Source organism: Perca fluviatilis, chromosome 17, assembly GCF_010015445.1.
Source record: "Perca fluviatilis chromosome 17, GENO_Pfluv_1.0, whole genome shotgun sequence".
In the NCBI taxonomy this organism is placed as follows: domain Eukaryota; kingdom Metazoa; phylum Chordata; class Actinopteri; order Perciformes; family Percidae; genus Perca; species Perca fluviatilis.
Genome location: NC_053128.1, coordinates 9,835,330 through 9,857,844, shown reverse-complemented (window position 1 = coordinate 9,857,844; position 22,515 = coordinate 9,835,330). Strand labels below are relative to the sequence as shown.

Here is a 22,515-nt window from a genome sequence, read left to right as displayed (position 1 = left end):
ATTGAACAATTATCATGTGGTTCTCTCTCTCTGAATTAAACAAGGAAGTGATTAGGCTCATGGTATACTGCAGCTCCAACCTAAGTAACCGGTGAATGGCAATGAGCAGCAGTTTGTCCACCGGCTCAGGCCATATAAAAACATTTCCCCGTCCATGGCACCAGTAGCCTTGGAGCTGTTTCCATTCACTGACCGAGGAGGCGCTTTCAGCCACATGGAGGAGGACTTGGCTGCGCTCGGCTCGGGACATACATTCCGGTCAGACTTCGCTATCTAAAAGGGAATGTAAAACAGGAGCTGGCAGCAGGTGAAGCATAGGCGGACCCGTTCTAACGCCCCGGCCGGCGGGAAGCCATCAGCCGCTATTAAGTCAACGCTCCTTTTTTTTATTTTTTTATCTTGCAGCGGTCGCAAATCGCAGACAGAGCAGAGCTGCACTTGACTCTTTGGCTCCATGGCTCAGCGCTCAGCTCACCCTGCCGCCCCCATCGCGCTGCTGCTTTTTGGACTTGTTGCCATCCTGCTCCTGACTATCCCCACCGAGGACGTCCAGGAGCCACCGGGGTTCATGGTAAGGTCGCTTCCATATGGTAGCCTATTTTTGGATTCCCTTTTTCCCATCTTGCGGGGATAGAGTAACCGCTGTGCTGGCTAGGATGTAGACAGACAGGGAGCAAAAAGGTGTTATACAACGATCTGTGGCACGAGAGGATTTTGTGACCTTAGTGGACTACTGCAGCAGTACGAAAATGTACATATACTAGTAAACAACAGCTGTTGTTTACTAGTATTTGTACATTTTCGTTAGGTTCGCAATTGCGTCCTTTTTAATACCTTTTTGGATTCACGTTTGTTAAATATTCTCTGCTCAGCTGTTGAACCCGAAAAGGTATGGAAGTCCAGGTGCAACAATATTAAAACCCTTGTGTTGTATTCGGGTCAAATTGACCCGTTTTCAATTTTTTGTTTTATATCAGAGCACTGAAAATGTGTAGAAGAACAATGTAACAATTTAAAACGTTGGAAAAATCAAAAACAGACTGTGAAAAAGGCATCAAAAACATCAAAATATTTTTTTTTTTTTTATCTGCTCTCAGCCCTATGTGAATGGAAAAAAAATTGTGCATATGATTTTATACTTTGTGCTCTTGATTTAATAATTCATGCTCTGAATATACTATAACTTGTTCATGCCATTATGTCTTATGTTGCCTCCACACTCTCTATGGGGGCGCTTGGATTTATCACCGTTTTATCTTTGACTAAGATGTGTGCTGATATACTTCTGTTTTTTGCTGTTAAACACAAAATTATGCAACGCTGTCCCCTAAAAAGAAATTGTTCCCATACGATGAAACTGCATTCTCAATTCTGTTTTGAGGATTGTTTTTTTTTTTTTTTAAACGTGGTTACCATCGTGAATTGAAACCAAACTAGTTTTAGGCAACATGGCTTCTTGGTTAAGTTTAGAAAAAGATCATGATTTGGGTTCACATAAGTATGTTTGTTAAATTATTTAAGTTAGGTACGTGCATTGCATTTCCATTTTCAAACCATCAGTCAAACATACAACCTGAAAATGCTATATATCTATGGTATCTTATCTTGTTCGGAGGTTTATTATGTGAGTTTTTGGTTCTTGGTCACAGCTAAATGCCACTCATCCCTCTAGCTGGAGATAGGTGACAGATAAGACAGTGTGTTGTTTGCCTATCGCAAGACCATAATAAGAGGTGACCTCATGGCTGAGGTACTGATAAACTGTAAAGTCGCCTCATTGTAATGAAACAAAATACATGAAAGACTTTACCTTTGCAGCGACCAGCTGATTTAAGGGTCTGCCTTTCATTCGGAATGGAAATCAAGCTTTAATGGCTTTGGCATTCAGAGCAGCACAGGTCAACTCCTACTTCTGTTCCCTCTGCTCCCTGGCTTTTGTGTTACCGGCTAAAACATCCCATGGTTCCTTTTTTAGTATAATGTAGCCGCCCTTTCACTCAGTAGCAATGTGGTCGACCAGTCACAAAAAAGGACCCATGGGTTTTTCTTACATTTGGCAGGCAGAGAAGCGAAACAGGTCCCATAGTTAATCAAATGAAAGAAGAAAACCGATCATTGTGTAAGTGTAGTGTAGTGTAAGAGCGAGTTCTTACAACTCACTGCGCAGCAGTAATGAGAAAATATTATGAGAACCAGGAACGCTTCAACATGATGTCGCTTTTCACCTGTTGTACTCATTTGAGAAGATGTGTGTTCGCAAATGCCTGAGCGGGGAATTGTGTGTGCGCGTGTGTGGTCTCTTTTCTTTGAATCGTCAGTCACATACCTTCCTGCATTGTTGGGTTTCTACACTTTTGGAGTGTTTCTTTTCACTTGAGCAAAGATTAAAGCAACTACAAGGAACTTTCATTTTGTGTTGGCCGACCAAATCGCAAGTGTTTCCATGAGCACCGCCACCTCGTGTCGTAAAGATTGTGATCTAGCTGACGGCAGGAATCCTTTCAAATTTTCATTTGAATGACTGACCAAGGTTGACTTGTGTTGTGCTCTGTCCCTTTTAGCTCTTTGTTCAATTCTTTTTCCTTTTCCCTCTGCTTATCCTGCCCCAGTATCAGCCATTACCACAAAATAAAAATGTCAAAAATAAAATTGTCCTGAAGAAAAACCTCCTGCTGCTTTCTTTTAACAGGCTAAAGGCGTCCGGTATACTTGCCGCCGCCGACCTGTCGCGATGCAAATGTGACGTCATGGGAGCGCCTTAACTGTTTATACTTGCGCGTGGTGGTCGCGACACTAGTTGCAGTCTTCTCCTGAGGTGTCAGAGGTGTCGCTAATGATGAAATGCTACCGGCTTTGCTTGACGGACTAGAAGAAGAAGAAGAAAAAGGTAAACAACGGCAGAACTGGCAGCAGCATTGACTTCAATGTTTCGATTTTAATTCGATGACCTACTTCGTCAGAGCAAGCCTTTCATTCACCATAAAAGAACTCCTCTTAAAGGTCCCATGACATGGTGCTCTTTGGATGCTTTTATATAGACCTTAGTGGTCCCCTAATACTTTTATGTGAAGTCTCTTTCCCGAAATTCAGCCTTGGTGCAGAATTACAGCCACTAGAGCAAGTCACACAATGAGCTTTCCTTAGGATGTGCCATTTCTGTGTCTATAGCTATTGAGGAGGAGAGAGGGGGGGGAGCAAGGTGGATGGTGGGGGTGTGGCCTTGACCAACTGCCACTTTGCTCGTTTGAAAGCCATGATGTCTCTCTCATGGGTGGGCCAAATTGTCTGGGTGGGCAAAGCAGAGAAAGGGGAGGTAACCTTATGACCTCATAAGGAGAAGATTCCAGATCGGCCCATCTGAGCTTTCATTTTCTCAAAGGCAGCGCAGGATACCCAGGGCTCGGTTTACACCTATCACCATTTCTAGCCACTGGGGGACCATAGGCAGGCTGGGGGAACGCATATTAATGTTAAAAAACCTCATAAAGTGAAATTGTCATGCCATGGGACCTTTTTAACCCAGTAAGTTTACAAGAGAGATGTGCAGTCACTCTGAGAGTCATGGCATCCGGTTGCCCTCGAACTCGTCCATGCTTCCTGGTTCCGCTTTGTCACGCGCTGCTGAAAAAAATAGAGTGGTGCACGACTTCTGGGCGCTCAGTCAAAATCCTGGCGCGCCAGCTAGATCTACGTCATTTTGACGTCACGACAGGTCGGCTGCGGCGACTGTAAAAAAAAAAAAGGCCTTAACATACTCACTGTGAATCTTTGTCTTGGAAAAAGGCTCTTCTAGTCTGCGTGCTGAAAATGGGTTTGTCTGATTTCCTGGGAATCATACCCGGGGACAGGCATTACGAATAAATATATAGAAATAGCCAATCTTTGCGCTGATGGCCTCTTTGCTTATATAGGTCATAGAGGCATACATATTAAATTGAGACCTCGTAGCTGCTTTTTAAAGTTGCTTAATATTCGATCACAGCGAGTAGACCATGGCATTTGAGGAAGTATTTGGGCTTACCAACTGGGAAAGTCTCAGTTGTTTAGTGGAAAATACTTCCTCCAATGCTTCAGATAAATGGTGGGAGACTTAACAGAACAAACTGTAGGTGGAGTTAATATTAAAATGGGAAATTGAACAGTGAAAAGTTGTTTCCCAGGATGATTGGGACAGATCAGTAGCAGGGTGAGAATTATAGCAAAAATACACGATTTTATTGCTGTTTTTTGTGCTTTAATATCGGATGGTTGGAAGAGGTAATGACTCCCAGGTCCAAAATGTTGTTGCATGTTGAACTAATATTTGCCCTTAATACACGGACACGCCTCACGAGCACTCTCACACATGTTTCAACATGTACATTTTGTTAAGTTTGCCATGAAACTTAAGTATCTTTTATTTTGGCCAAGATCACGAAGATAAAAATTGATTGGATGCAAGAAGTGGAGCAAGACTTTGAAGGAAACTACTGTTTTAGAATGAATGTTTCATTGCTGTGGTCTTGTGCAGTCCAATATACATTTTTAAATCCTGTGTATATACAATACCAAAGTCGTACATTAAGTGCTAAAACCTTAATCAGCAATGTCATTAGGATTGAAAATGGAGAGCTGCTTCACAGCGTGGTACATCAAGTGGTACGTATCAGAGCTAACAACGATACCATTAATATGAATATTTTGACAATGTAATCATCTTTGACTATTTATCTTTTGATGATAATCAGTGCAAGTTAAACTGCTCCTAACATGGCCATGTATAAAGAAAAGAACAAATGTGTGCTGGCGTAAAATAAGGAGGGCTACCTTTTGAAGGTCCATATTACAGTTAACCTAGTCTGCAGCCTTCCAGATGCCTAAATTCAGGTCACGCAGCTGTGAAGAAGGTCATGGTCGTAAATGTCTTTCATGCTCTTCTGTCTTAACTAGACTCCCCTTTTCAAGGCTGTCAGCTCAGTAACCTCTCTTGATGTTTTTTGTCTGCCTGTTACACTCTCTAGTATGGGATTGTCTTGGATGCTGGATCTTCGCACACAGCTTTGTATATCTACAAGTGGCCAGCAGATAAGCAAAATGGCACAGGCGTGGTCACTCAGCACAGTGAATGTCATGTTAAGGGTAAGTATAAGCACTTTCTCCACCAAAACCCAAAAGAACAAATGTTTTGCATATAAAACACTTGGTTACTTTCTCAGAGGACAGCATCTGTGGTCAGCTCAGATTCACAACAGTTAGAAAACATTCCAACAGCAAACCAAAATTCACAGTAAAATGAAATTAAAAAAAGCACAAAACCTTCATAGAAATGTGCTGTTACAAAACTATCTATTTCTGTTCCTATGCTTAGTCTTCTTTTTAAACCAAAATATGGCTTGTTTTACGCTTGCACGGTTAGCTGCATGTTGCTCACAGTGACCATTAGCAGGCTAACATTAAGCAACTAAAAACATAGCTACAAATGGAAGCTGTCAGTGTCAGACATTAAGGGGTGAAAAATGCCCCAAGAAATCTCAGAATGCCCTGAAAAACATAATCAAGGGGCAAAAATTTCCCTCAAAATTTAGGAAAAAAGTTGAATTTGCCAGTTTAGGCAGCGCTGATAATAGCATAGTATGCTTTTTATTTACTATGGTTGGCACACTGTGGTGATTACTGTATGCATTTTATCTGGGCTCATTTCACAATATAAAACAGCAACTTTATGCACCAATTACTATTTCTTTAAAGGGCCCCCAACATTTTGTAAATGCCCCAATATTTAGACAAAATGTTGCCACCCAAATATTTTTTTTAATTTCCTACACTGGAGACTGTATATTTTGGCATATTTCAGTGTGTGTGTGTGTGTGTGTGTGTGTGTGTGTGTGTGTGTGTGTGTGTGTGTGTGTGTGTGTGTGTATAATATATATATATATATAATATATATAAACAACAAAGATACAGATGTTTTGGCACTTTATGGCTCAGGTAACTGCACTAGTGTGAAATGGAAGCTGTGAATCTAGCTATATTTTGGTAAATTATGGTTAATATGCGAGTGTTTTAAAATATAATAATCATACAAATGAACAGAGGAGAAGTAGAACAAGCTGTGGTAGTGGTTTGAAAAGTTAGTTTTGATGCTTTATTGGTTTCTCTGGGTAGCCGTTAGAATCCTTTGTTACTGTAATGCCACACTTGCGTCATGTGGAAGTAGTCCAAGATCCAACATCCACCAACCAACCAACATCCTTCCAGTTAAGATGGAAGTCGTTATAGAGCTATATGGACCAGTCCAGGCATAATATTTTTAACCCTTAGATAACCAACTCTGCAGTCCTACACATGGACTGTATAGTCCTACAGCTGTTTTTGAGTTTAAGCAAGCATTCATTGCTGCTTTTCATCCCACATTATCTGTGAATTGGGTGAGTGTGGAAGAGCAAGCTACAAACATGTCCGCCTCAGAGTGTGAACTTGTTACATTCAAAATACAGGTTTTCGGTGTAATATACCTTTTAATATTCTTATGGTGAAATTATACACTTACATGCACGTGTTATGATCCCTCCTCCCATGGTTTTATAACTATGTGCTGTATGTTTTGGGCACTTTAAAACTGACAAAGAAAGTTAGTACCAGCTGTTTCCTGTGAATGGATAAAATTATATTATAAAGTGTTTGTTTTAGGCAAGTAATGAGGCGGAGTCCTTTACAGTGGCCCGGATTTGAATCCAACCGGCGGCCTTTTGCTACATGTCTTTTTTTTTTTTTTTTTTTTTTTTTTTTTTTTTTTTTCTCTCTCTCTCTCTCTCTCTCTCTCTCTCATTAAAAAAAATCTTAAAGAAAAAGCTACAAGGTTCCTTAAATTATTTGTAACAATTGTTGACCTGACAATTATTAGTGAAGTCCATATTCAGTGACTTTACAGTAAGAAATGACTACTATGTTGTTCTACAAGTTGAGTTCCCCCGCAGTTGTGAGTGGATTGTCATGCAGTTTTTTTTTTTCCAGGTAGCTGGGAAATCTCTAGCCTTGTGGGTGATTTTGAGCCAGCCAACGCAACAGCCAACGCAAGAACAAGATTCTACATGTTGATCATGTAAAACGATGTTTTTCTCTTTTTCTCCTGTTAATCTCTGGCTCAGGTGGAGGGATCTCCAGCTATGCAGGAAAACAGGGAGCAGCAGGGCAGAGCTTAGAGACATGTCTGGACCAGGCAGTGAAGGACATCCCTAAAGAAAGACACCAGCTCACACCTGTGTACCTGGGAGCCACAGCTGGCATGAGGCTTCTGCAGTGAGTGACTGGCATGAGGCTTTGTCTTGGTTTACTTTGTTTGGTTTTTATGTGACTCTGTTTTTCCTTCACATACAGAACTTAGTTACAACGTAAATCTACAACAAAGTGCTCTTCAAAACATAATTAGGCCATGTAATATATAACCAGCAATAAAAAAAACATGGTATGTGCAGACATTCTGACTCACAGGAATTATAAAAATATATTCTTGACTAAAGGAGTTTGCATCTCATCTTTTATTACATACTTGCATAGTATGCATCCAGAGCTGCCTGTGGCCTATCTCTGTTAAAGGCACGGTTAGTAATGTTGAAAAGCTAGCAAGATTTGAAAGTAGCATCTCCTCGGGGCTCCTCCCACACACAGACGTGCACGAGCACCGCTGTGGCGCTGCTTCGGAGCAGAGCGGTGAAGGGACCGCAATTTTACTCAACTTCTGCTGAGTTTTCGCCTCCATTCTCCAGTAGACTTGCAGTACTGTAACTCTGGCGGCGACGACGTGCATTGAGCTCATGTTCCGTACGTTCCGTTACCAACCCTGCCTTTAAGCCTTGAATGTACTCATCCTTTCTTTATTTATTCATGTGAAGGAATACAAACGCATAAAGTATGTCCTTCAACAATGTTCCTGCTTATAAAAGTTCTTCAGCAGGGCTACAGTATAATAAGGAATGTCATAGTCAGTAGAAATAGGTAGTATGCTGTAAACAAAACATAACTATTTATGTGTGAGGTTTGCTCTCTTGGCATAGTTTTTGGCAAGCCCTTTTTCTTCATACGATCTACAACTTCCTCCTGTTCCAATTAGCATTCTGATTGATTAAAGGCAGTGAGAGTGCATGAAGCTCTGAGAATACAAAGTAATGGTGTTGACAGAGCGTTCAGACACTGTCAACATCCCACCGTGAGGTTTATTTTATTATGCGAATATGCAGCAAAAATGACAAATTTGAATATGTAAATAATTTGCTAAGCGCAAATGTGTCTAAAAGCTACAATGAGAATGAGAGCCATAACACAGTCTGCCTATTTTCTATCTGTTTATCTGTGCACTCTAAACATCCCTTTGCACTCATAAAATATTGCCACTAATGTAACTCCATACAATTTACATAAATTAATGAATTTACCTGTTGATTAGTGATCGGCGGACCAATTCTTTTCACAGAGTTGGTTCCTTTGAGTTGACGCATGTAAATGTATCGAACCTTTTGAGCTTTGATACTTTTTTTTGCAAAATATGGCGTCCATGTCTCTGTGACACTCTTTTATAGTACATGCACGTTCAACAGCTAGTGCTGCCCGCCCCACTAAACTTCTCTTTGACGCATTACGAGTCATCATGTAGAAGGTGATAATAATAATAATAATAATAATAATAATAATAATAATAATAAATAATATTTGTTTTAATGCATTGATTCAGCATACCACCGGTATGTAGGTAGGCTATGTATGCTCAATACGGTATCTGTTACATACGATACATGTAAATGTTACCTGTTGTTCTTTTTGAGGGTGAGTATTAGACGTCCTAGTTAGAGAGGACGGTTCATTCGGTCTCGTTCAGTGAGTGTAGCTGCCAGGCTGTCTCGACCCAGAAATCGCCCCGCATTTCTGTTGGGTTGTTAATTACTGTACCAGCATTTGTCGCCACTGGCATATCTAGAGGGTGCTGGGCCGAATATCCTGTCTGGATAGTGTTACCATTGTCCTTAATGATTTGTCAGTTAAACTGCTAACTGAGTACTCTGCAGTCTCATGATGTGAAGTTCGGAGGCCACTGCTGGGAGGCACAGGTCTGTTAGAAAACTCACCCAAGTTACCATTTATCCATTAAGCAGACTCCAACAGCTACAGGTTCATTCCATTTTTTTCGGTGCCTCATTACGGTGCCACTAAAGCTGCTTACACACTGACCAGACGGCTGACCGTTGACAGAAAAGCCAGTCAAAATGATCAGTCTCCCCGTGTTGGTCCAAAAAGTGCCACAGAACACACCAAAAAGACGAGAGGAGACGAGACGTAATACATCTCTATAACAGCAGGCGGCGCTAATCTGTATTGTTGCCCAAGAAATGAAAACCGGCAGCTGATTGGACGAACGCGTCACATGGGTTTGTTTTCTCCGGAAATTCAAAGCCAGACTGTCATGGCAGCCGTTCAGAATACGATCTCATATTGTACTAAAATAGTTCACTGAAACATGTTTCTGAAAAAATTTTAAGCGAGAAATAGGCCATGCATTTGCTGAATCTGTCTTCATTTCAGCTTAACAAGGGTCAGTTTAAAAGATTTTCGTCAGATTTTGAGAGACTCTAGTCACACTCATTCTGCTCGCCATTTCCGGGTAAGTCCCGACTGCCCTGCCGGCGACTGAACACGTCAGGTCGGCCAAAATGAACGCCGACAGCCCCACAGACTGACGACGGCACGGGACACACCGAACAGATTCGAGTCAGTGACCTCGCCAGACTGTCCAACGCACGATAATCACCTTTAAGGTGCTGATACACACGGCCGATTATTTGTATATACGTTAAATGTCTACGCTGCTCTCCGGTGCGCCAAAACAGACGTTAGAGGCAACAGAAGCATCGCTGCATGTCACGCTAGTAAACACCAATAACATGTTACACTTGGCAGCAGGTAACGTTAGCCTACCGTTACATAGTAGCTGGATTAAACACGGTTAAATGGTGACAGCTAAACGGTGTAAAGTGTGGCTGTATTTCACTGTAGAGGGACGTACAACAGTCTGTAAAATACACTTTTCTCATCTGTTTTTGTCGTTTTAACAGCAATTTACTGGCAAAAGAAATAATCCTTGTTAAACGTCATTATTACATTTTTAATAATCATTTAAATTCCCCCCTTTTTTGTGCTGATCCGAAAATTTATCCGATCCGTGACTCAAAACCGTGAGCCGATCTGTGAGTTTTGTGATCCGTTTCACCCCTATTTGAGAGGGATGGGGAATTATATTGCAAGCCATTCTCTTATTGTTTCATTATTAAAATGTGTGATATAGTCAATAAGAAATTTCTCCTAATATAGTCAGTTTAAAACATGGCAACCGTATTGTCAATTAGCTGATGCCTGGTTGCCAAGCCTGGCCACAAAGTTAGCGTTGAGCCCTGCTCTACTATAACAGTGAGTGCATGGGCAGTATGAGGGGTAAAAGTGGGGGATTCGTGAGCACTCGATACGTTCGACAGGCTGACCCGGTAGGGCATACACACCGGACCCTAAAAGGAATCATTCAAAAGGTTTAAAAAGTTCATTTTGCACCCATCTGTTTTCTGTTGCACAGACCCTCCCCCGCTCAGCAGCGTGTGGATGGTCTGGCAAAGCGAGACTAATGCCAGCCTTATGTTCCAGGTCAGTTGAATCTTTATAGTTTTAGAGGTCAGGAGTGAAACCTGAAGTGCAGGGCAATAAATCAGTGAGCAGAGGTTTCAAAAGTATTCCCATTCATTCCTCAGGTAGAAGTATAGACACTAGGGTTTAAAAAGACTTCTGTAGAAGTATCAACTCGAGCTTTTTACTCAAGTCAAAGTGTAAAAGTACTGGTTTCAAAACTACTTTAAAGGTGCCCTGCCATACAAAACCGTTTTTACTTGCATTTTTTGTGTGTTTGTGTTTGTGTTTGTGTTATGTGGTGAATATGAAAATGAACTGCTACCTCCTTTGTCAGCTCTAGCCACAGAAAAGAAATAAGCAAATCAGGCCAATTACAAAAGCTGGTCAGTCTGACATCATATTGCCTGAACTCATTACTATTCATGAGCTCGTCCAGTTGGGCTGGGTAAAGGATTCTGACAGCCAGGCTCTCATTGGCTAGCTGTTAGCCAATCAGATTCAAACAGCTTAGCTTGTTTAATATTAATGAAAACTGGCAGAAATCGAGCTGAGTCTTCCTGTAGGCTTTCTATACCATGCTAGAATGGCTTGAAACAAGGTAACCAAGGAATTTTTTTTTTCCACAAAAAAATGTTACAGAGTCCAAGGTAGAACTTCAGACGTTTCAGACGGCGAGTTTTGGAAACCAATAGCTCGTGGTACTTGGGTGCGCAGAGCTGGCAGCGCATTCGAAAGGAGTTGTTTTTGCATCCAACCATTTCGAAAAATTCTTCCAGGTACGGCCAGGGATGTAGAAGGGTTGGCTGGTCTTCCTGGCTACCAACCTCCTCGCTGGCGCTTGGTTGGGACATTTCGCTTGAGTCTCTGCCACGGACATCTTTGTACTAGGCTACATACGTCTGCTATTTCCTTGCTGGAGCGTGACGTGATTTGTGTCATGTGCAGGTGCTATGGATCGTGTACAGACCAATAGGGTGTCGGAATGGTATATGTTTATACTTCTCATCCAACCACGATCAAATTCACTCTATCCGGATGGCGAGATTTATCTGGATAGGTTTTTCTGAACGATGACAAGCCAGAATGAAAACAAGCCGAACTGAAATGGGAGTGACGAGGCTATTTTTAAAATGTAAGGAGTAGAAAGTACAGATAATTGCGTGAAAATGTAAGGAGTAGAAGTAAAAAGTCTGCTTTAAAATAATTACTCCAGTAAAGTATAGATACCCAAAATTTCGAAGTATTTGTACTTTGTTACTTGACACCTCTGACAGAGAGTAACTAGAAGAGCACTCGGAGATTGCAGACCTCTTCCTTACCCTGTCTCGAAATTTTAACGAAAGCAAATTGCGCTTCAAAATTAAATGACTTTTTCCATATCCCATGCTACACCCTCCCACCAAATTTCATGACAGTTGAGCCAGTAGTTTCTCCGTAATCCTTCTGTGGTTTGTGAAAACCATTTTTTGACCATTAAACGTAGCATTTTATTCATACCGCTGACTGAACGTCCATAAAAGTCACCTACTGCAGCTGTGACTTGTAACAAATGTAGTAAAATAAGACCTGTTGCTTCTCCCAACAAGCATCTCAAGCCCAGAGCTGGCAGCTCAGATTCTGCAGGAAGTGGGCCACAAAATCCAGTCCTACCCTTTCAGCTACCAGGGGGCGGCCATACTGAGCGGTCAGGAGGAGGGGGCGTATGGCTGGGTCACCGTCAACTATCTCTTGGAGAACTTTATAAAGGTACCATAACTTGTATGAAGTTTGTTTTTAAATCTGTTGAAATGTATAAAAACATATATGTTAGTATTTTCTAAATCTAAATTGACCATTCTAGTGTCAAACGATCTTTTAAAACTCTTGTCTAGTTTTTACACTTAATTGTTGCCAAGACTATGGGACTGGATGTCTTTGTCTCTTCAAAGCTTATTTAGAGGGTGACTGCTGACATCTAGTGGCCTCTGCAACACTTATGATCATATACTGTATTACTAGTCCCTCTGATGTCTGCTTGTTATCAGTGTTTATTCTACTTCTTTTAAGAATGCTTGATTCTGATTGGTTGGGAGGAGGGCATTAACCCATATTGTTAATGCATATTGCCCGCTGTGTATTGCCCGCTGACTGAGCACAGCGTCATCAAATAGTAGATCAATACGCAGCTTTTTTTTTTTTTTTCTATCACAGAAATTTCAAATATGAGGTCCATTGTAAAAATAAAACTTCTTTAAAAAAGTTTCTAAAACGTGTCTGAAATCTATCGGAGGGTCCGTCGATACATAGTTTTGCAAGCGAGATACAATGTAGCAACTACCTTATTAAACTAACGTTAGTGATCAGATGCAGCCTTGTGTGGTTGCTATAGAAACTATTAACGTTAGCTACAGTTGAGCTAACATTCGCTGTAGGCTAGTTCTAAATATGACAGTGTCTTTAAAATGGACAAATTCATTGTCAATTTTAATATATTTGGAGTAGGGAAGACATTTGAGGACTGGTTGAAAAGCGACGAGGATGACATGACAAAAGAAAAAGACAAGGCCCAGGGTACCTGTTTCTGAGATCTGACAGATGAGGAGCTGCTTACAATTGACGACGGGGCCCTGGAATCAAACACAAAAAAGGCAACTGCCTTTGCTATGAAGGTTTTCACCGAGTGGAAGAGCCAGCAGAAGGATAGACTGACAGTGACTGACGAACTAAACGATTTGTTAAGACATTTTTATGCTACAGTTCAAAGCGCAGTAGGCAAGCCATACAGTGTGGCAACGATGACAGGTGTTGTGCCGAAAAAAGACTGCCTGCCGAAATGTGACTGCCCCCCCCCCTAACTCAGGTCAGCAACGTCTGACAATCACACAATTTGCTATACTTGCATTTTATGAGGTCTACTAAAAGTCCCGAAAAGTTTGTCTTTGTCAGCCTTTGCAATCCTGAGTTATGGGGGTGCAGTCCTTTTTTGGCAGGGGTAGCCTATATGGGACCTGCCGAAATGTGACTGCCCCCCCCTAACTCAGGTCAGCAACGTCTGACAATCACCCAATTGGCTTCTGTATTTTTTTCAAACTGTATTTTTTTTAAACTTTTCAGGACTTTTAGTAGACCTCAGTCACATTTATTACATTTACATTATTAGGCCTACATTTTATATACAGAACACACACACAAAGCGACGCACGGGTCTGCTCCAGAGCTCCGTGAGTTTGAGCCTGAACCATGTAGACTAACGTCACGGCAACACGGGAACTTAAACTTTGTGTTGCTTAAAACAACTAGGCTAATGACATTCGGGGCTACAATAAAAACATTTGGGGCTTTAGCCCTTCAAAAGTGACCTGGTTAATATTGGTGCACATAACTATTTAGACTGACCAACATTGCCCTCTAGCGGCGTGCAGTCGTATTTCGGCAGGCAGTCTTTTTTCGGCACAACACCGGCATCAGAGCCTCACTGAACCGTCATTTCTCAAGGTTTAATTTATATGCGTACAGTGAGTTTATCACCAGCAACAGGGTGTTCAAATCCATAATAAAAACCCATCGAAAGAAAGGCGAAACACCATCCCCACGTCACCGAGGCTGACCTGAAATTGCTGCGTGAATCCACAGCCCTCTCCCCGGACACCCCGTTAGGTCTAGTTTCCAAAGTTTGGTTTGACCTCCAGCTTTGCTTGGCGAGGCGAGGCAGGGAGGGCACTCGGGAACTGACTGCGTCCTCATTCGCCGTAAAAGTGGATGACGCCGGGGATGAATACGTTAGTTTGTCGTTCAATCCGGAGACGAAAAACCACAAACATTCAAATGACCCAAACAAGGAAAACCTCCGAGGCGCAATGTATGCGGAGCCAGGCAACCCCAGATGTCCAGTCCTGAGCTTCAAAAAATATCTCGCCAGACGTCCGCCGGGTGTCACCGCCTTCTACCTCCATCCACTGAAGGACCCCAAACCACATCTCTGGTACTCCACACAGCCGATGGGGAAGAACTACCTGGGGGACATGCTTCCACGATTGTCCAAAGCAGCTGGTATGACCACCAGATACACCAACCACAGGCTTAGAAGCACGGCTGTCTGTCGTCTGTCTGAGGCCGGGCTGGAGTCCAGACAAATCATGTCTGTTACGGGACACAGGTGAGCCTAAGCCTAGGTTATAAATTCGTTGTGGTAATAATAACCTGAAGCCTACTGCAAATGTACATTTTTTTATTTATTTTTTTTGCATGTGTGAATCCAGCCTCAAAAGCTACTGGGCCCCATCCAACACGGACAAAAAAGTTTGGAGTCGGGTGTTGTCCGCACCCCAGCAGGCCTCCGCAGCAAGCATCTCTCCCCCCCCCCAAGCTGCGCAATCCTCTCAGCCTACCTCGTCCGATTCATCTTTCCCCGTGCCCTTCAACATGTCCCATTTTACAATCAATGGGAATGTCCAGTTTATTACACATAAATGAATCAATAATTTTGTTATACATTTACTGCAAATAAAAAATATTTGGAGTAAGGAATGCATGTTTGATGTGTGGTTGCTATAGAAACTGAGCTGAGCTAACATTATTCACCGTAGTTCTAAAGGGGACTACTTTTTTTTGAGGGATATGAACTCAAAAGCATGCAATACGAATAAGAAAAAGCATAATTATTAAAGTATTTGAATTGTTTTATTATGTTGGCAAGCAAGAAGTAGAATAAATGGGATAATCGCCTCAAGGCAGGGCAATAAACAGTTTGATATGCCCGGCTTGTGGACGGCTTACCGCCCTTATCCCTTACATGAAATAGGCAACTGTTCTTAAGATAATTACCAGCAAAAAGATATTCTGCTACTGTTTCCTTTATTATTTCTCCACAGTATGGTTTTGTGGGGCGCTGGTTCAGCCCCGGCAGGCCCACAGTGGGAGCGCTTGATTTAGGCGGGGCATCCACCCAGATAACATTTGCTACTCAGGAGGAAGTAGAAGACGAACACGACATGATGAAGCTGCATCTTTATGGGCAGAAATACTCTCTGTACACACACAGCTTCCTGTGCTACGGCCAGGACCAGGTCCTCAAGAGGCTGCTGGCGCATATAGTGAAGGTAGTGTAACATGACACACCCATTAAAAATGAAATGAAACAACTTTTCTTTTTTTTTTTAAGATTATGTTTTGGGCATTATATGCCTTTATTTTGACAGGACAGCTGAAGACATGAAAATGGGAATGACATGCAGCAAAGGGCCGTAGGTCGGAGTCGAACCTGCGGCCGCTGCAGCAAGGAGTAAACTTCTATGTATGGGCACACGCTCTACCAACTGAGCTAGAGTTACCCAGACTCCCTGTAACAACTTTTTTTTGTAGTATTTATATCATAACACAGGAGAGAGTGAACCTAAAACAGTCATACTAAAGGACAATACTTGTGGAGTTATTGTGCGAAAGTGTATTTAGGGCATATGTAGAACATTCTAAAAAGATCCTTAAATTTGGTTATGATATAATTGTGACTAACATAGTTACTGAGCAGGACATTTTACAGACTTGTCAGTGCTCTCTGGTGGACATAGGCATGTTTACTGCAGTGACATGTTACTTACAGACCAACACATAGTAGATCATACCGATACATCTGGGATAAACCCAATAATCCCAATAGATTAGCCATGCCAATATTGGCTGGGTTCTAAATACTGTATCATATAAGACAACATACCACAATCATTCTATGGTAGTATACAAATTACCTAATTATACATTTTTAAATTAAATAAATCTAAAAGTATTTTTAATGGGTTCGTTACGGGAATGTGTCATATCACTCTGTATTATTATTTTATTATTATTATTATAACTAATTCTATTTTTTCTATTTCTTATACTTTATGCATATTTTTTCTCCTATGTCTACTAATTAATTTTGTCTAAATTTTTTCTTTTGAGCTGCTGTAGCACAGCAATTTCGCCAGTGTGGGATTAATAAAGTGTATCTTATCTTATGTCTCTCTCTCTCTCTCTCTCTCTGTCTCTCTCTCAGTCTCAGGGCTACTCTGAGTCAGTCACTCACCCCTGCTATCCTGCAGGCCACAATCGAACTTTAAAGTTGAACAGTATATTCAATTCTCCGTGTACAGCGGAGTACAAACCCAGCTCCTACAACTCCCAGGCCTCCCTGACAGTACAAGGCAGCGGACATTATGAACACTGTCTGAGCAACGTGTCTGAGATCTTCTCCTTCGACAGCTGCCCTTTCTCCCAGTGCTCCTTTGATAAAGTCTTCCAGCCCAATGTCAGTGGCAGCTTCATGGTAGGAAAGGCTGCAGGGAGTAGATGACACAGAGGGGTTGTACACACTGGTAGCATTGTAAACTTGTCTGTACACAAGGGATGCAGACATCGTGTTAGTGATGCTTACAAAGTTATCTTTTTTTTTGTATATTTTTTTTTTTTTTAGCATTTCCTGAACCACAGACGGTCATACTGTATTCTGTCAAAGACTATGTACAAAGCCATCATAATCTAGCACACAAACAAAAGCATAAAAGACCCTTACATTTGGATCAGCAGTTGTTAGAAATGGCATACTTTAAATGGAAACCTATGAGCAGAATGGACTTAAATGAGCAGTGTGTAGGATTTAGTGGCATCTAGAGTTGAGGTTGCAGATTGCGACCAGCTGTACACCCCTCCACTCACCCCTCCATTTCCCAGCGTGCAGCAGAACCTACGGTGGCCTTCAGGTAATGTAAAAATGCAAAAGGCCCTCTCTAGAGCCAGTGTTTGGTTTGTCTGTTCTGGGCTAATGTAGAAACGTGGCGGTGCAACATGCTCCGTTGAAGAGGACCCACTCCCTACAGAGTTATGAAGGGCTCATTCTAAGCTAACGAAAACACAACCATTCTTAGTTTCAGGGGATTATACACTAATGAAAGTTATGAATATTATATTCCATTTCTACCTAACGATCCCCCTAAATCCTACACACTGCTTTTTTAAGAGCACAAGATGTGACAACTGTTCTTTCAGTAAAAGTAGCAACACCACAATATGAAAATATTACATTACAAGTAGAAGTCCTGAATTCAGAAATACAATCAGGTAAAGTATTTTAAGTGAAACTGCGTATTGTACTTTTGAGTTTATATCTATATCAGCTCAGCACATTTATAATATTACCATTATTTACTTGTCATTCTGTCGCTCTCATTGCTAAATTATTTTCCATGTACTATTAGTTGCTCCAGTCTGACTTTTATATTTTGTCCTTTTTTCTGTGCATCAGGCGTTCTCTGCATTCTTTTACGTTCACTCCTTCCTGCAGCACACCACCGGTATCACAGTGAAAACTCCTTCACAACTGGAGGAAGCAGCCCAAACTGTGTGCACGATGACTTTCAACCAAGTAATGTTTTTTTTTCTTCTATTTATGTTCCATTTATTTAAAATATATTGTTTGTGTCTGTGCATGCGTGGAGTTTGTGTGGTTCATAACCAAATACCTGCATAACTATTGACATTCCAATCAGCCTCAGGTGGACTTTGTATTTAGTGCTAATTGGCAATACTAGCATACTAACACGCTAAATTATGATGGTGAACATGGTAAACAATATACCTGCTAAACATCAGCATGTTGGCATTGTAATTGGGAGTGTGTTAGCATGCTCCAATTAGCATTTAGCTCAAAGCACAGCCTAACAGAGCCACTAGCATGACTCTTCAGACGTATTCTAGTGGCACACTCTGTACCACATATACATTTGGGTGGATGAGGGTAGATGATAGATCGGATCCCCTCGATGTGTCGACGTCAAAGGACGTGCCTCATGGTCCGCCTTATTCTGCCTCTGATTGGCTTACCCTGGTATTCTTACCCTAACCCTAAACAATCCCCACTGCTCATGCCTAATCCTAACCACGTCGACACATCTAGTGGCTCCAATCTAGCATTTACCGTGGATGTGAGTCATTTTTATGCCTCTGTAGTCGGCAATAGCTGTTGCCGGAAGCATTGTGTTTTTTGGGTTGTCCGTCCGTCCGTCCGTCCGTCCAGCGTTCCATCCCTCCATCCGTCTCCTTCTTGTGAACCCCTGGAGGGAATTTCGTTTTAAATTTGGCAAAAAACATCCACTTGGGTTCAAGGATGAACTGATTAGATTCTGGAGGTCAAGGTCACTGTGACCTCACAAAACGTGTTTTTGGCCATAACTCAAGAATGAATATGCTAATTGTGACAACATTTCACACAAATGTCTAATAGGATAAAACTTATAAAGTGATGACATTTTATATCCCAAAGTTTAAAACTTTACTGTGGCATCATATTATTCTGCAAAAACACTTCTGGCCATTATTCAATGCCACAACTCACCCGGGGGGGGGGGGGCATTTGGTCAGATACTAAATTGGTGATACTAATCTTAAAACTGTGGTGATTGTAGAGATATATGTAAGATATGTGAGAAGCATTCACATTTAGCCAAAAAATAGACGTAAGACCTTTTGTTAAACTCCTTCAAAGTCTACACTACATATATTATATGAGTGTGGACCGGACTGACATGGATGTGAACTGCAACTTGACTAGGGTTAGGTACCGAAAGGCAACCGATAGTAATCGGACCGGATTAGAACGCAAATTTCGGTTCCTCATTTCGGTTCCGCTTAATGTGTTGACTGAAATGTTTTCCCTCTGTTGCTCCGAAACGGACGTAAAAATATCACACTCTCTCTGTAGTCTACCGTTAGCGAGCTACCGTAAATGTACCGTAAATCTACTTTTAAAATGCCATATTTTCCCTCTGGGCTCACCAAAACGGACGTAAAACCATATCAAGCATTCACTGCATGTGATCGCTAGTAAACATATTACATCTTTGATGTCATTTTTCAGTTTTTCAAGAATCGGTTTAAGAATCGGAATCATTTTAAAAGTACCGGTTCGGCATCAGAATTGTAAAAATCCAACCGATACCCAACCCTAAACTGGACTGGTTGGCAGAGTCATGCTACGTTTACACATGGCCGGCTATTTTCATAAACGGACATTTCAACCTCTCGGTTTTCAGAAAAGTGTTTGTTTATATGTACCCGTGTATATATTCCGTCGATGCAGTCAAGAGCACGCCAGACCTGTAGGTGGCGGTGTAACGAGAAGCTCAAGCCCACGTTAGCCAATCAGAATCCCGACAATGGCAACAACAGCAACCAATCACGTCCTCTTTCTCTCTCTCGGCTGCCTAAACCTCCGTTTGTCTCAGTTTACATGCAAGCGTGCAAACGAAGTTTTCCAAAATCTCCACTTTGGCCGGAGTTTTTAGAAATAATCGTTTTCTGTGATAAAAACTGGGTTTTCGTGTAAATGAGAGGCCAAACCGCAGGAAAATATCTGCGTCTTCCCTTCGTGTAAACGGGGCCTCAGTTAACCACATGCCGGTAATACAGGTTCATGTTTTTTTATATATTGTATTCTTCAACATTGTAACCCAGTCTTGGTTTTTGTTCCAGCTGCTGCTTCTGGCTCCACAGCAAAAGTCTCGTTTGCAGGACTACTGTGCTTCCTCTGTGTTTGTTAAGATTCTCATGTTGAGAGGATACAGCTTCGATGAGACGTCGTTCCCACGCATTTCCTTCCAGAAGAAGGTGAGAACTTCATTAACGTTTCACATAAAAGTATGTACTCAAGACCCATTTTCCACTAACGTGCAGTAATGACTTGCTGATTCTCCTCCAGGCAGGGGACGCCTCGGTGGGTTGGGCTCTGGGCTACATGCTGAGTTTGAGCAGTTTGCTGCCGGCAGAGACGGTGGGGCTGAGGAAGGCCCTGACCCCGGGGGCGTGGGGAACACTTCTCTTTCTCTTTGTCCTCCAGCTTGCAGCGGTCCTGGTCTTCATATTACTCCGAGCTTGTGCTGGGAAGAAGAAGAAAGGAGGCAGTGAAAGCACCATCTAGATACTGTAACAAACATACAGTGCAGTCAGAAAACAGTAAGAGGTTTTTGTTTGTGTTGGCTCTATACTGTGATTGAAGGATTTGACTAAAATTGCATAATTAGAATCACAGTTATGTGATTATCCTAAAATTGTAGGACTGTATAAAAACGACTTTAATGTAAGTCTTTTTTTAAATTTCAAATCAAATGTACTGGAGTACAGAGCCAACACAATGAAACTGTGTCACTGACCAAGAAGAACGTAGGACTCCCCTGGTCCCCTGGTGGCACTGGCACCACAGGGGAGGTATCAATGTCATTTTTATTCTTGAAAAGTCCAACCATTTTTTTAATGTATGGAATGTAAAAAATGTAAAAGCTTTTGGGTTTGTTTTTTTTGTAGAAAATGTGACTGTTTTCTTAAGCACTGTTACAGTAATATGAAATATGTAATCAGCACATTATATATATATATATATATATATATTCAAAGATGTTTTTTAGGTGGCAATTTTATTCTTCCCAGGTTAGCTTTAAATAATCACTAAGATACAGATGTTTTTTTTAACATTTGTTGCCAGAGACAAACTCAAGTCTCTTCGAAACGTTCATTGTGATGTTTCTTCTTATACATCTTGTATCACACGGAGGAGGTTATTAACTACTTTTGAGTTTTATTGTGTAAAGACAGAAAAACAATCACGGGATGTTTCAAAAAAGGATTTAATGGTCAAACTTGTGTTTTCATAATACAGGTCGATATCGGAAAAGAAGGGAGCTCTTGAATTACTCGCATACATTTTTATTTCTTGATGTCTATTTTAAAAATGTAGGATGACCCAGTAGTTGCTGATACAGTAGTTTAAGTTAAACTAGAATACCATTATACCCATTGACATACAGAGAGGAATGATGTGTCATAATGTTAATGCACAAAACTTGAATCTAATCTGCCAAAAAACATATTCTAGCCTACTCACAGACTTTATATTTGTCTTTTTAAACTGTAACAGATATTTTTGTCATGAATTCACCAATTTACTTTAGACAATACAAATATAACTACGGTTGTGTAGTTATATTATATAAGTAGTGATCAGTTTTTGGTTGACAGTGGTTGTTTTTTAATCTGACGTGATGTAGTATGTATTATAACTAGTGGCCATGTCTGGGCACATTTTTCAAGAATTTACAAGATTCTTTCAGATACATTAAAGCCCCTGCTAGTTTAATTTTTATGTATATTGTAGCATCAAATTATTCTTGTGGTATAATAGGTTTTTGCTAATAGAAACACTTGGACAATCCTGGTGAAAATTGGTGCAGTTTACTGTATGTGGCTTTAAACCCATTAAAACAAGTGTTTCAGTAGACCATTTTTATACCTTACCATTTCACTAGAATTAGCTCTTTCTGTGGTCACGTTGTATGTTTTATCCATGATAACAAAATAAACTTGTTTTAGTTTTTTTCCTTTGTACAATGAGTCTACTAGTCCTTTCCATTCTAGTGTCTTGGCTTTCCTTCATTGCTCTGCACTGGACTACAACTACCCGAATGCTTTGCTTTGCGGAAGTATGCGCCTAGTTCCAAAAACTTCCGGTATAGTCACACTGCCTTCAAAATAAAAGGGGATTTTTTTATTCTGATAGTTTTGCTGTGAAGTTATTTGTAATGTAATTTGCTATTTAATCCTCCTCACTACTCAATTAATTCACCGATCAGTGATTGAATTAATTATAATAATATGGAACAAGGCGATTTTAAAAGTCAATTGCAAGTTTAAAAACATCCTCTCAAAACACCAAAAACATTCGTCCTGACTTTTGATCTATTACTGTCATTTAGACTGTTAGCCCTTAAAGTCAGTACAGCTTGTAGGCCGATTAGTAGTCTCGCTTTGCCGGGTCTGGCGAGTCCACACAGTATTCCGGGATGGGAGAAAAATGTGCTGTGGTTTATT

General features: G+C 41.1%; 1 protein-coding gene across 1 annotated transcript; it reads left to right on the top strand.

The window, feature by feature from the left end:
- LOC120545811 (ectonucleoside triphosphate diphosphohydrolase 2) lies at positions 1 to 22,032 on the top strand. The gene is made up of 10 exons (XM_039780420.1): positions 1 to 307; positions 406 to 571; positions 5,001 to 5,118; positions 7,128 to 7,278; positions 12,231 to 12,390; positions 15,495 to 15,722; positions 16,658 to 16,927; positions 17,903 to 18,022; positions 20,128 to 20,262; positions 20,354 to 22,032. The coding sequence occupies exons 2-10, from the start codon at positions 455 to 457 to the stop codon at positions 20,570 to 20,572; spliced, it is 1,518 nt and encodes a 505-aa protein (XP_039636354.1). The 5' UTR covers positions 1 to 307; positions 406 to 454; the 3' UTR covers positions 20,573 to 22,032.
- Positions 22,033 to 22,515: the final 483 nt, after the last annotated feature.